This window comes from Xyrauchen texanus, chromosome 42, assembly GCF_025860055.1.
Source record: "Xyrauchen texanus isolate HMW12.3.18 chromosome 42, RBS_HiC_50CHRs, whole genome shotgun sequence".
Lineage (NCBI taxonomy): Eukaryota > Metazoa > Chordata > Actinopteri > Cypriniformes > Catostomidae > Xyrauchen > Xyrauchen texanus.
In genome coordinates, this window is record NC_068317.1 from 9,235,304 (window position 1) to 9,249,617 (window position 14,314).

A 14,314-nucleotide genomic window follows, 5' to 3' on the forward strand; every position below is an offset into this window, starting at 1 on the left:
CAACACCACAACATTTATAAAACAAAATTTTAGGGTTTACAGATAACACACATCCAACAAATTGCATCCTAATATACAGTATAAAACTGTTCATCTCAAGTACAACTGTTAACACTCACCCTGTCTGCACCGGAATTGAGAGTCACATCAAAAGCAATTGAACCCATTCCTCCATGACTTTCTATCATGGAAGAGTATGTTGCGCGCCAACAGAAAACAGATCTCCCATTCCATTTTGTGATGCACGCGCTGGCGCTACTATTGGCAACAACCCAAACAAATGCTTCAGAATATTCGTATTGACCCGTCCATTGTAGACAGCCTCAAGCCATTGCAATAGGCCTGTTTATCCTGCTCTCTGTCTTAGTATGAACTGAGCCTGAGTAGATGAGGCCAAAGGTGTGATGATGTTAAGTAGGCATTCATGTTGTTGCTGTAAAGGCTGTCATGAATTAATGAGTACCCTTTGTGACATCACAATATTATGGAAGTAGAGAACGTTGCGTTTTGGTAGTTTGGTTTTATTAAATGCTTTTATTGCATTTGGGGATTACGTTTTGAGTTCTGAAATTCACTGTATGTTTTTTTTATAGTAGAAAGACCTATTATTTGTAAAAATATCAAGGAAAATTTGATTACTCCTGACATGACCCCTTTAAAGTTGCTCATAAAAGTCAAGCTCTTGTCTTAAAGACAGATTCCACAGAGATTAGTTTAGGGAAGGAAACGTACAACACAGACATCCTCTTTATGTGTCAATGAGATATTGTTGTTATTAGTTTGAAAGCATGGAATGTCCAGAAATAACTTTTTTGTTTGGGGGGGGGGGGGGGAAAGAGGATTTAGGCCACATCACACAGCTAAATGAATTGAAAGTGGACTGACTATATGTAACAGTACTCAAGGATCAGTCTCTCTGTATTGGGGAGACCGGGGCTAGCTGTCACATGGGCAGTTTGTCACAAAGGGGATATCTGTGTAACTAAGGGTTTGAGTCAATGGTCCAAATGCACAAAAGGTTTAATATTATGTTAGTTTCAAACATCTAGTTCAAAAACCTCATAAATTAGATTTATTTATTTGTTTGTGTGAATTCAATCCTCCAAACTAAAATTGCAATATCAATATATTTGCTAGAGCAATTGTGTAAATTAAACCACATTGGCAGATATTCAGGCAAAGGTCAACTGAATATTTTTCATGAATATCAGGTCGGGGGGAAAAGTGTTTTCAAAATTGTGTTAATTGAAATGTACCCCCAGTTTCAGAGTAAATACAGTCATTACATTTCAAAAAGTGTATCAGTATTTTTATGCAAAGTATGGCTATTGGAGAACTGACATCTGAAATGACAGCACACTTGTAGGATTGCACAGCTGAAACATCATTCAAAATCTGACCAATCGTGGCATAGCCAGAGTGAAAGTTGAGAGGTCTCATGACTGTGAACATCATTTCTTTCTAACTCTCAGTTCACTTTCATACAGCAGCAGGAGTCAGAACACATCTTCATACACGCACAATCATGAGGGAGATTGTTCACATTCAGGCCGGTCAATGCGGTAATCAGATTGGAACTAAGGTAAGTGAAATGTTTTTTTTTTACTTTAGATTTTTTTTTTTTATATAATGTATTATATTAATATGTAATAATTTATATTATAGTTATATTCTATTCTATTATGATTTTACTTATTATTTTGTATTATCCAAAAACCTAGTTACTGACTGATGCAGTTAACTCCTTATATGGAGTTATTTGAGAACGGTAGCTTTTGAAAAGCCACAGCTGTCTGTGTGTAGGTTTTCTGAAGACAAGATATTAATTGTTTTAATGCATGTGCATGTGCTTAATGGTCAAGTCGTGTGTCAAAGAGGACATCTGCAGCAATAACATGTTACATTGTAAGGGCGCATCATTTGCGTCTATTGGGTGTGGTAAGATGTGTCCAAATTGTATATATATGTGTGTGTGTGTGTGTGTGTGTATTTATCAATTTGTGCGGTCCAAATGTCCCCATAAGGATAGTAAAACCCGAACTTTTTGACATTGTGGGGACATTTTGTTGGTCCCCATGAGGAAAACAGCTTATAAATCATACTAAATTATGTTTTTTGAAAATGTAAAAATGCAGAAAGTTTTCTGTGAGGGTTAGGTTTAGGGGTAGGGTTAGGTTTAGGAGATAGAATATATAATTTGTGCAGTATAAAAACCATTATATTTATGGAAAGTCCAAATAAAACATAGAAACCTAACATGTGTGTGTGTGTGTGTGTGTGTGTGTGTGTGTGTGTGTGTGTGTGTGTGTGTGTGTGTGTGTGTGTGCGTTTGTGCTTTTACTTTTATCTCAAACACTCCAGTTTTATCTTAGAGAGCGGTTTATGAAAGCAATCTGAATCTACTTCTAAACTAACACTAAACAACAGTTACCTTGCCTATATGTGTTTTGTGTCCCACAGTTCTGGGAAGAGATCAGCGACGAGCATGGCATTGACCCAGCCGGCAGCTATGTAGGTGACTCAACCCTGCAGCTTGACAGAATTAATGTATACTACAACGAGGCATCCTGTAAGTATGTGTGTGTCTGTGTGCTGGTTGAGCTCCTCCTCACAAACTCAGAATGACCTGTTCGGAAACTTTTAGCAGTGAAGTCAGCTCAGTGGAATGTAGTGGGCTGCTCTGATTTTTAAATAAAAATATCAATTTAATACAAATGAATATGTTTTATTTAATGGTTTAGTTATTTAATTATGCATTGATTGTTTTTATTAATTAATAATTCAAATGACATCATATTAAATATATAGTATTATATTATTAATTTAAATAATATTATTTTATTTTTTTTGTCTTTAGCCCATAAGTATGTACCCAGAGCAGTGCTGGTTGATTTGGAGCCCGGCACCATGGACAGTGTTAGATCGGGTGCATTCGGGCAGCTGTTTCGACCAGACAATTTCATCTTTGGTAATAACTGCCTGAACATGTTCAAATCTAAGATGCACATTCCCCTTTTGTTCTGATATATTTTTTCTCGATTCTTGATTAAGTGAATCTCAGAAAAACTGTCAAGAAATGTCTGTATATTTAACCCCAAAATCAAATAGGCAGGATATATATATATATATATATATATATATATATATATATATATATATATATATATGTATATATATAGTGGCCAAAAGTCTGGAATAATGTACAAATTTTGCTCTTATGGAAAGAAATTTGTACTTTTATTCACCAAAGTGGGATTCGACTGATCACAATGTATAGTCAGGACATTAATAATGTGAAAAATTACTATTACAATTTTTTTTTAAAAATCAGAACTTCTTAAACTAATTCAAAGAGTTCTTAACAAAAGATTCCTCCACGTACAGCAATGACAGCTTTGCAGATCCTTGGCATTCTAGCTGTCAGTTTGTCCAGATATTCATGTGACATTTCACCCCACACACTCCTGAAATCTTCAAGCAATTTCAAGCATTATATAGCCTTCATTCCACAAAACAATGATTGACTGATGAGTTTCTAGACTTTTTTCTGCCAATGAATATATATATATATATATATATATATATATATATATATATATATATATATATATATATATATATATATTAGGGCTGTCGATTTAACGCGTTAATTTAGTGCGATTGATTTGACAAAAAAAGTAACACGTTAAAAAAAAAAATTAATTGCACTGTCCCCGGACCATAATAAGGAAGATTCCTGAGAAATGCAAGCTTGTAGTACCACCTGTTTACTCCAGAGGGCAGTAAGTGAAATTTCAGCTGTATGAGCAAAGCGCAGTTTATACAATGAAGAAAACACTTCAGTAGGCAGAATAACACAAACATGCGTTACGTTCCTGCATTCAAAACCCTTGAAGGAGCGCAAATGCGCTGGGATATCAAGATGTGTTTAAAGTTTGAGTATTAAAGTATATTTAACTTGAAACAGTGACCTAAACATTTTATGTTTATGATGCAACTCACCGGAGACGCTACACAAGCATGTCTGACGCAGGTGTACATTGACAGGCTCTTATAATAAATCTCCAACTGATTGACAAATTCACTTGTGAAATGGATTGCTGTGAACTCTATGCCAATGATTGACTTATGTTCAATAATATGGTAGTAGGTAAAATATTCAGATAATTAAAATGCATTACATTCTTATATATATTATATAAGATTATAAGATATATATATATATATATATATATATATATATATATATATATATATATATATATATACACTCACCTAAAGGATTATTAGGAACACCATACTAATATGGTATTTGGGTTTGAACCCCTTTCGCCTTCAGAACTGCCTTATTTCTACATGGCATTGATTCAACAAGGTGCTGAAAGCATTCTTTAGAAATGTTGGCCCATATTGATAGGATAGCATCTTGCAGTTGATGGAGATTTGTGGGATACACATCCAGGGCACGAAGCTCCCGTTCCACCACATCCCAAAGATGCTCTATTGGGTTGAGATCTGGTGACTGTGGGGGCCATTTTAATACAGTGAACTCATTGTCATATTCAAGAAACCAATTTGAAATGATTCGAGCTTTGTGACATGGTGCATTATCCTGCTGGAAGTAGCCATCAGAGGATGGGTACATGGTGGCCATAAAGGGATGGACATGGTCAGAAACAGTGCTCAGGTAGGCCGTGGCATTTAAACAATGCCCAATTGGCACTAAGGGGCTTAAAGTGTGCCAAGAAAACATCCCCCACACCATTACACCACCACCACCAGCCTGCACAGTGGTAACAAGGCATGATGGATCCATGTTATTATTCTGTTTACGCCAAATTCTGACTCTACCATCTGAATGTCTCAACAGAAATTGAGACTCATCAGACCAGGCAACATTTTTCCAGTCTTCAACTGTCCAATTTTGGTGAGCTCTTGCAAATTGTAGCCTCTTTTTCCTATTTGAAGTGGAGATGAGTGGTACCCGGTGGGGTCTTCTGCTGTTGTAGCCCATCCGCCTCAAGGTTGTGCGTGTTGTGGCTTCACAAATGCTTTGCTGCATACCTCGGTTGTAACGAGTGGTTATTTCAGGCAAAGTTGCTCTTCTATCAGCTTGAATCAGTCGGCCCATTCTCCTCTGACCTCTAGCATCAACAAGGCATTTTCGCCCACAGGACTGCCGCATACTGGATATTTTTCCCTTTTCACACCATTCTTTGTAAACCCTAGAAATGGTTGGCCGGTTCAGACGAGTCCAGAGGACGCCAGCATCAGACCTCCTCCTCAGTCATGAACCCGCCCCCCGCCGGGTGCACGGAGCAAGGTAAGCGCTTTGAGTTTATTCTCAGCACCAGAGCCTCGGGACGCTACATTGCCTCCTGACACCACGTTACCTGTTCCGCACCGCTGCGAAGCCCCACCGGGTATGTCCAAAATACTCGTCCCCTTGGTGCCCCTAGCACGGAGCTTAGAGGCGTGGCTTTCACTGCACAGCCCGTCACGCTGGCTGCACCGGACCATTCGACTCGGTTACGCAATCCAGTGCCAGGCCTCCGCCCCCCCTTCGTGGGCGTTAATTTTTCCGCAGTACACAGCGAACATGCCCAGTCCCTGCGTGAAGAAATCGCCTCCCTTCTAATCAAGGACGCGTTAGAGCCTGTCCCTCCAACCGAAATGAAGAAGGGTTTCTACAGCCCTTGCTTCATTGTACCCAAGAAAGGTGGCGGCTTACGACCGATCTTGGACCTGGCGAGTTTTCAATCGGACCTTGTCCAAACTCCCGTTCAAAATGCTCACCCAGAAACAAATTCTATCTGGCGTCCGGCATCTAGATTGGTTCGCAGCGGTAGACCTGAAGGACGCGTACTTCCTCGTCTCAATTCGCCCTCGACATCGACCCTTCCTACGGTTCGCGTTCGACGGCCAGGCGTATCAGTACAAAGTCCTCCCCTGCAGAGGCAGCTCTTGCCCCGCTCCGAGAAGCCGGCATACGCATACTCAATTACCTCGACGACTGGCTCATCCTGGCCCCCTCGTGGGAGTTACTATGCGCGCACAGAGACCAGGTGCTCAGCCACCTCAGCCGTTTGGGGCTTCAGGTCAACTGGGAAAAGAGCAAGCTCACCCCGGTCCAGAGCATCTCTTTTCTCAATGACAGCACGTCTCTCTAACGAGCGTGCTCAGTCAGTGCTGAAATGCCTCACTTCCTTCAAGCCAGGTGCCGTGGTCCCTCTAAAACGATTCCAACAGCTCCTGGGGCATATGGCATCCTCCGCGGTGGCCGCGCCGCTGGGGTTGATGCATATGAGACCACTTCAGCACTGGCTCCAGACTCGAGTCCCGAGACGAGCATGGCGCAGCGGCACGCACAACGTGAAAGTTACCACTGCCTGCCGCCAAACCTTCAAACCCTGGACAGACCTTTGCTTTCTACGGGCAGGAGTACTCAGGAGTTTTCTCAGGTCCGAGCCCATAGAACTCGGTAACACGCAGACGATCTGACCGGGTGAATCGCTTGCGCCTAGCGCCCTTTCCCTCAACCGAGGTAAAATAGTGCGCCTCTGTTCCCAGGAGCTCCCATCTTCAGGACTCCTTTGACTCCTCCCTAGAACCTTTTGGGTCCACAGTTCAGCGGAGGAACTTGACGACCCAAGCCACTATGGGTACCCAATCTACCCTGTACTGGAATAGGTGCTCCACAGGTAAGGCCTCCTGTTCGGACTCCCCCTGTGTGTAATTCCGCAGTACTGTCACCTCACGAGCAGACTCCCGTGTCTCCCTGCTGTCGGTCGCCATGCTGTATGCTATCCCCCTCTACGAGGTTGGATCTACCACTGCACCAACTTTTCCACATAGGTCCTGACACGCCTGCGGGGTAGGTGTGGCCTTCGCAGGGTCTTCTCCGCCCTGAAAGAAGGGCTAAGACCCCCTTCCCTCAATGCGTGTAAGGGCCCCGGCCGTAGTTGCTCTACGCAAGAAACATAGAGAGAAAAGAGGCCCAGCCAGGCTGGCCCATTCCCAGGTTGGCGGCCATCACCTTGTTCCCCCCTCCAGGATAACGAGAAGGATTCTGATGGCTTGAGTGGGGCAATGGGGAAGGGAACGTGCAGTCTGATACAGTTGGTCGTCCTGCACGTAAGAATACCTGCTCGCTCCTGTATCAGCAGTTCACGTACATGGCTCAGCGCATGGCATGTTTATAAGTGGACCCCTAGTGTCGCTTCTCTGACACAACGTGGAGAGAGAGACAGAAGGGGAACATCTAGGTTATGTGTGTAACCTCCGTTCCCCAATGGAGGGAACGAGACGTTGTGTCTTCCCCGCCACGTCGCTGAACTGAGCCACTGTTGTGGCCGGACCATTTCCAGCTCCTCAAAAAAATCCTGAATGAACTCCTGTATTTGCGCCGCTTAAATACCCGTATGTCCGGGGGCGGGATATGCAAATACTGGCTGCCAACTTCTCATTGGCCTTTTTTTATAGATCAGAGGTGAATATCGGCGCTCAAGAGAGACCCCTAGTGTCGCTTCTCTGACACAACGTCTCGTTCCCTCCATCGGGGAACGGAGGTTACGTACGTAACCTAGACGTTATATGAGGGGCTTTCTCAGCAAATATTTGTATATGCAATTAAATGCAATTAATCACGATTAATTCATCGAGACACCATGTAATTCATTCGATTAAAAATGTTAATCAATTGACAGCCCTAATATATATATATATATATATTTTGTTGCATTGTGAGATTATTTTCATGAAAATTAAGCATGTAACCTACTGTAATGTGAAGAAATCACTTACTCATTACTATAATATAAAAAATAATATACATAATTAAAATTGTAAAGTACATTTTAATGTACAATTGTTACAGTATTCTGGTTACAGTATTTGTTGTTCTGAATTTAATTGTTGCTAATTTTAACAAAAAAAATTATTAGCATTATTATTGCATTAAATTGTGATAAACACAATTTAACTGCAGAAAATTAAATTATTAAAATGTTATTTTAAATATTTAAATGAAAATAAAATTATTAAATACATTTAATATAAATGTCATGAGAATAATGTCACAATGCCAGCCAGCCAGACAGACAGACAGACAGACAGACGGTCAGACAGACAGTTAGATAGATAGACAGACAGACAGACAGACAGATTTAGATAAACTACATTTACTAATGCATGCACTGCAGTTCATGATATTCCACAAACATTGTTGGAATTCTCTTACTGGAATGCATCCCAAGAATGTACTGGAACTTCACGTGGGTATCATCCTCTCAGGCTATGATGGATTGTGCACTTGGTTAGCTGTATGGCTACAGGATTGTGTTTCGTTTTCATTGCAAATCAATCTTCTTCCATTGTTTTTGCTGCTGTTGCAGGACAGACAGGTGCGGGCAACAACTGGGCCAAGGGCCACTATACGGAGGGTGCGGAGCTTGTGGACTCTGTCCTGGATGTGGTCAGGAAAGAGTGTGAGCATTGTGACTGCCTGCAAGGCTTCCAGCTCACGCATTCCCTCGGTGGTGGCACTGGATCGGGAATGGGAACGCTTCTGATTAGTAAGATTCGCGAGGAGTACCCTGACCGCATCATGAACACCTTCAGTGTCATGCCTTCACCTAAAGTGTCCGACACTGTAGTGGAACCCTACAATGCAACGCTCTCTGTACATCAACTGGTAGAAAACACGGATGAAACGTACTGTATCGACAATGAGGCACTTTACGATATCTGTTTCCGCACACTCAAGCTCACCACACCCACATATGGGGATCTCAATCACCTAGTATCAGCAACTATGAGTGGGGTCACCACATCATTGCGGTTCCCCGGCCAGCTTAATGCTGATCTGCGCAAGCTGGCTGTCAACATGGTGCCTTTCCCTCGCCTCCACTTCTTCATGCCTGGTTTTGCACCACTAACTGCAAGAGGAAGTCAACAGTATCGGGCCCTCACGGTTCCCGAACTCACCCAGCAAATGTTTGATGCCAAAAACATGATGGCTGCCTGTGACCCACGCCATGGGCGTTACCTCACTGTGGCGACTGTTTTCCGTGGTCCAATGTCCATGAAGGAGGTTGACGAGCAGATGCTAGCTATTCAGAACAAGAACAGCAGCTATTTCGTAGAATGGATCCCCAACAACGTTAAAGTTGCAGTTTGCGATATTCCACCTAGGGGACTTAAGATGGCCTCCACGTTTATCGGCAACAGCACTGCCATCCAGGAGCTCTTCAAGCGCATTTCCGAGCAGTTCTCAGCCATGTTCAAACGCAAGGCCTTCCTGCATTGGTTCACAGGAGAAGGTATGGATGAGATGGAGTTTACTGAGGCCGAGAGCAACATGAATGACTTGGTGTCTGAATATCAGCAGTACCAGGAGGCCACGGCCAATGATGGCGAAGAGGCGTTTGAAGATGATGAGGAAGAGGTGAATGAATGAATAAATTGATACAGTTTTTTTTGTGCTGTGAGCTATTTTTATGCTGTGATATTTTAAATTTTTTGTATGTGGATTATTAAAGTACTAGTAAATGAAAAATGTTTGCAATAAATACATTTTTTGGACCTTACATATTTGTACTCTCCCAGTGAATGTGCCTCTCTTTTTTTTTATTTGAAAAGGAACAATTTAATATTGCTTTGCCAATGTATGTAATATTGCTCATACTTTGTTTTAATAAACCCTTAATATAACCCAAAGTATAAATCTCTGTTTGTAACCCATGCCACACCGTTTATGCTTTAGACATGAATGATACTTCGAATTATGCGGCTTGTTGAGGAAAGGTGTGCTATTACTTTTCTTTGGCAGTGTTCAGCAGTTTTAGTGGTAATCTGTTGAAGTCATTAATTAGTGTATCATGTTAAATTTTTTCATTCCATTAATCAGTTACTGACTTTCAGTTAAGTTAAATACTTTTAAGGAGTTCTGTTTGCACTAGGTGTAAAAAATAAAATAAAATAAAAAATCAAGATTATGGTGAGGCTCTTACAATGGAAGTGAAAGGGGCTATAAGTTTCTAATTTTATAAAAGCATTTACATTAATTCTTCTGTTAAAACTCATGTATTATTTGAGCTGTGAGTGCTTGCTATGGCTCCTAGGAGGATCATAGCACATCAGTCCAACGTCTCCACGCCTCACGCTTGTTCGCCATTGCCTTGACTTGCCTTCATATTTTGCCATTGCCTCCTGCGTCTTTTGCTACCGTTCTTTACCATGTACCACGACTGCCTTGGGAGTTCCAGATAAGCGCAGTTCTGCTGAGGGCATGACCAATCCATCGCCTGTTACATTTCTTGATTTAATTGGCCATTTCATTTCTAACAGTGAGCTCAAGCAGATCTTGGTTTGATATGTGAATAGGCCAGAAGATACCAAGGATATGACAAAGGCCTTTATTGACAAACACTTGCAAATATTTGATGTTCTGCAGTGGGATCAGTTTTGCAGTTTACTGTAACGGTAATGCACGTTACATAATCAGATTACTTTTCCGAGTAATGAGTAAAGTAACGCAATATTTTTTATTATAGCCCATAATATCGGAGTTACTTTTTAAATAAAGTAACGTGTTGCTATTGTACACCTCTACTGTCCCTGTATTGCGAGAAATCAGGAGTAAAATTGTGATAACTTCAGGGAGGAGACGTAGCGCATGATGGGCATTGTAGTTCTATAGAGTTTGAGGCCAGAGACTATTTACAGTAGCAGATAGAGACACGTCACTTCTTTTTAAATGATTGGGAGAAATTGGAATACCCAACCAAGAAGCTCTAGCACCCAACAGTCAATGGATGTAGAAAGGAAGTCATGCCTTGTAGGTAAAAGACCCAATCACCTTTTAGATACAGGCATCACCTGTCAATCAACTCACTAACGTTAATTCACATTTGTGTTTTTATCGTAAAATGAGGTCAAAATTCAGTTGAGCGCAACACGATTGATGCATGTGTTAATAAACACTGCAATAAAAAAATCAGTAAATGTGTTTAGGCAGAGGGATTATAAGACTAGTCTTCCACTGCTGGCCACGACATGATACAAATGGTGAAATACTCACTCAATTCACTGAAATATGCAGCTGAACAGATCCCCGTAACAAGGAGAATGTGATGAGAAAAGACTCTGAATTAGTGGCTCCAAGCAACATTCTACTTTTATTGTGTACATAGAGAAAATGTCTTAGTTTAAAACAATTTTGTTTTATAATAAACAAGTAGTTTAATTCATGAAACAAATCATTTTTCTGACATTTTGGTAGCATAAAAAACTATTCCATTCAAGTTGTATCAGCATGCACCTTTGAAGTTGTGGCATCTGTACGCAACATGGATCAAACCAAACAAGCGTGCATTGAGTTTTCACTGAGATTTTAAGTGAAAAATATGCATTTATTCATCAGACTTATTCCTTGAACAAGTTAGACTGGCATTCCACACTAAATTTTATCCTGACTTTTGAAAAAACATCTTCGGTTGACTCTGGCATTGTCGGTTGGCACAGCACATGATGACATATATGAAGCAGGTTCAAGTGTTGGACTTTGCTGGTTTAGGAAAGACCTTATAATTTAGGGAAGACCTGGTTATTCTTCATTATTCATATTGGCTGCCATGCTGATGGAAAAACAAATCATGCATTTTCATGTTAGTGATTCTGTATTATATATATGACTTGAAGACCTACTATTTAAATATGTTGTTTTGACATGAGTGTAGTACAGAAGCTAGAGTAGTGGAGTGGGAAGGTAGGAGGATAGTGGGGAGGGGGGCTGATGCTGCCATGGAAAACCAATAGATAAGCTGACTACGCCAACCCTGTAATTAACAGTGAAATACTAACCCAATCACAAATAGGAAAGGGCACACAGGTTCTTTGTTTCAAAATAAGAGGGTGAGAGACGTGAATACCAAAGTACAAAAATATTTTGTTTATTTTAACATTAGATTAGTCAAATGAACACTGCACGCTCATTCCATAATTTAAAGGTGTATAAAAATTATGAGCACAGCAACCAGCTGCGTGGTTTGTAATAGGCTTCACACACACACACACACACACACATACACACACACCAATAAAACAATATATACACTTGCTGACCACAGAGGGCTGAGGCTTACCAGGAGCAGGAAGCTTAGCTGGGTGCAGCAATCCCCCGATAAAGACACATCAACCACAAGTGTACACTCTCACTCACACAAATACAGGTGAATCAGTTGTGAATACACAACACTCCACAGGTGACAGGGGCACTAACACCTTTTAGCGGGGAACAGCTAGACCCCTACACTGGACCTTCAGGTCCTGAGAACACAGAAGGGAAAATGAGTCAAATAATCATAATTAAAAAAAACAAAGAAACCAAAACTCAAAGGGTTTTTACACACAAAACGAAATATGTTAGTGTGAAGGGCAGTGGAGAGCTAATGACAAATCACCATGCTAAAACCAACTTCACACAAAAAATATCAAAATTAAATGGTTTCAATTAGTACAAAATAACACAATTTCCAAACTCTAATGATGATCTCTGTGGCTCAGGATATACACATACAGAGATACAGATCCCATTTCTCTCTGTGAGAGAGAAAACTGCACTTCTGGTGCCAGAGACAGAGTTGACAAAGTACAAAAATGTAGAACAATAGAAAACAAAACAGAAAATAAATCAGCAGCATAGTTCAGCCCTGCAGCTTCTATGCAGACACCTTCTGGTTAGCAGATTAGTTAATCAAAAGTGTTGGAGCTACAGCCATAATTACGTCTGCAAATACACAGGCTGTATACAGTATGGAAAGGCTGACTTGCCGAAGGCAGGAGTCGGCTAGCAGAGCTCGATACGAGCCTCGCACAAACAACCACTTTGGAGCGGATGCGTCCAATACCAAAAAAGGGGAGGCCATTAGACCATGACACACATCTAGGCGGCTTGTAGCTGCCCTAATATACCCCACGAACGCATGCTGATAGGCTATAAAAACCCACCTAATACTGAGGGGCGTGGTACAATAAAACAGACAGATGTTCTGTTCTTATACACGCACACATAAGTCGCATTAAAGTTGATATATTATGCATAAAAGGGTAAGTCACAGTTATACACGAATGACAAAATTAGGGGAAATACTACAAGACAGTATTCTGTCTCACTACACTAGCATGACCTGTAATGTCTCTTGTATGCAATGCATGGCTTATTTGTATGGAATGCATTTCATTGCAGAAGTGAAAGTGGCTGCAGGAAAAAAGTAACATAAAAATAATGTAAAAGTAATGTAATGCTTTACTTTCCATAAAAATAGCTTTTTAATTACGTTACTTTTTTAAGGAGTAATGCAATACTCTAACAAATTACTTTTAAAAGTAATGTTATCCTACCCCAAGTTTCACGGCCATACTGGAGCACGCTCTCTACATAAGCATTAAAGATGCAAAGCTTCAGAATCTGGGATTTGGTAGATGACTTCCGCACCTTGTTCAGCACGAAATAGGCTTGGGGAGCTCTGTTGATGCTATTGACAATGCCAATGTCAGTTCCACCATTTTTGATCACCATGCAGCTGAAATAACAGCATTCCTCGATGTCTTTGATGACTACCCCATCTAGGAGCAATGGTTGGGTGTCATTTGTACCAATCTGCAACAGTTTAAACTGTCATTTTAAGGTTTTAAGGATTGATGACATTACATCATCATGCCAACGAAGTAGTAAAATTGGCTATAAATTTACACAGAAATGGTCAGTAAATGATTTTATGGCTATACTTTTGAAACGGTGAGAATTTTAATGTTAAAAAATGGCCCCCATTCACTTCCATTTTAAGTGCCTCACTATAACCCAGATTTTTGCTTTTTAAGGTCAAGAATAATCTCTCTCTCTCTCTCTCTCTCTCTCTCTGTATATATATATATATATATATATATATATATATATATATATATATATATATATATATATATATATATATATAAAAATTATATATAAAAATATATAAAAATAGTAAGAAGAACAAAACCAGCCTTTTATGTGCTCCTTGGAAGATTTAACCATGGTGCTCACCTCAAGTTCAAGTGAAACAAAAATCCTGTGGAGGATAGGTGAGGTTAAAGCCAGCCATTCTGAATAACACATGCTTTGTTCATATCCGCTTGCGTCTTGTAACAGACTAGCTCTTGTTCCAGAGTTGGACGCAAATCCCGCTCACTCGAACTTCTATTATTCTCAACAGCTGCTGAGCAAGCCGTTCTGAACTTAACACTGTGTAACTAACAATAGAGGAAGCCAAGTCTC

General features: G+C 40.6%; 1 protein-coding gene across 1 annotated transcript; it reads left to right on the top strand.

Moving 5' to 3' along the window:
• The first annotated feature begins 1,439 nt into the window (after nucleotides 1-1,439).
• tubb6 (tubulin, beta 6 class V) lies at nucleotides 1,440-9,710 on the top strand. Its single transcript, XM_052114485.1, has 4 exons — nucleotides 1,440-1,582; nucleotides 2,461-2,569; nucleotides 2,858-2,968; nucleotides 8,394-9,710. Exons 1-4 carry the CDS (start codon nucleotides 1,526-1,528, stop codon nucleotides 9,455-9,457), a joined length of 1,341 nt encoding a protein of 446 aa, XP_051970445.1. The 5' UTR covers nucleotides 1,440-1,525; the 3' UTR covers nucleotides 9,458-9,710.
• Nucleotides 9,711-14,314: the final 4,604 nt, after the last annotated feature.

What these genes read in the sequence shown, in the direction of transcription:
- tubb6 (XM_052114485.1), top strand. Translation starts at nt 1,526, where the DNA reads ATGAGGGAGATTGTTCACATTCAGGCCGGTCAATGCGGTAATCAGATT. An exon ending in GTAATCAGATTGGAACTAAG is followed by an intron (nt 1,583 to 2,460) that starts GTAAGTGAAATG and finishes TGTGTCCCACAG; the next exon opens with TTCTGGGAAGAGATCAGCGA. An exon ending in ATACTACAACGAGGCATCCT is followed by an intron (nt 2,570 to 2,857) that starts GTAAGTATGTGT and finishes TTTTGTCTTTAG; the next exon opens with CCCATAAGTATGTACCCAGA.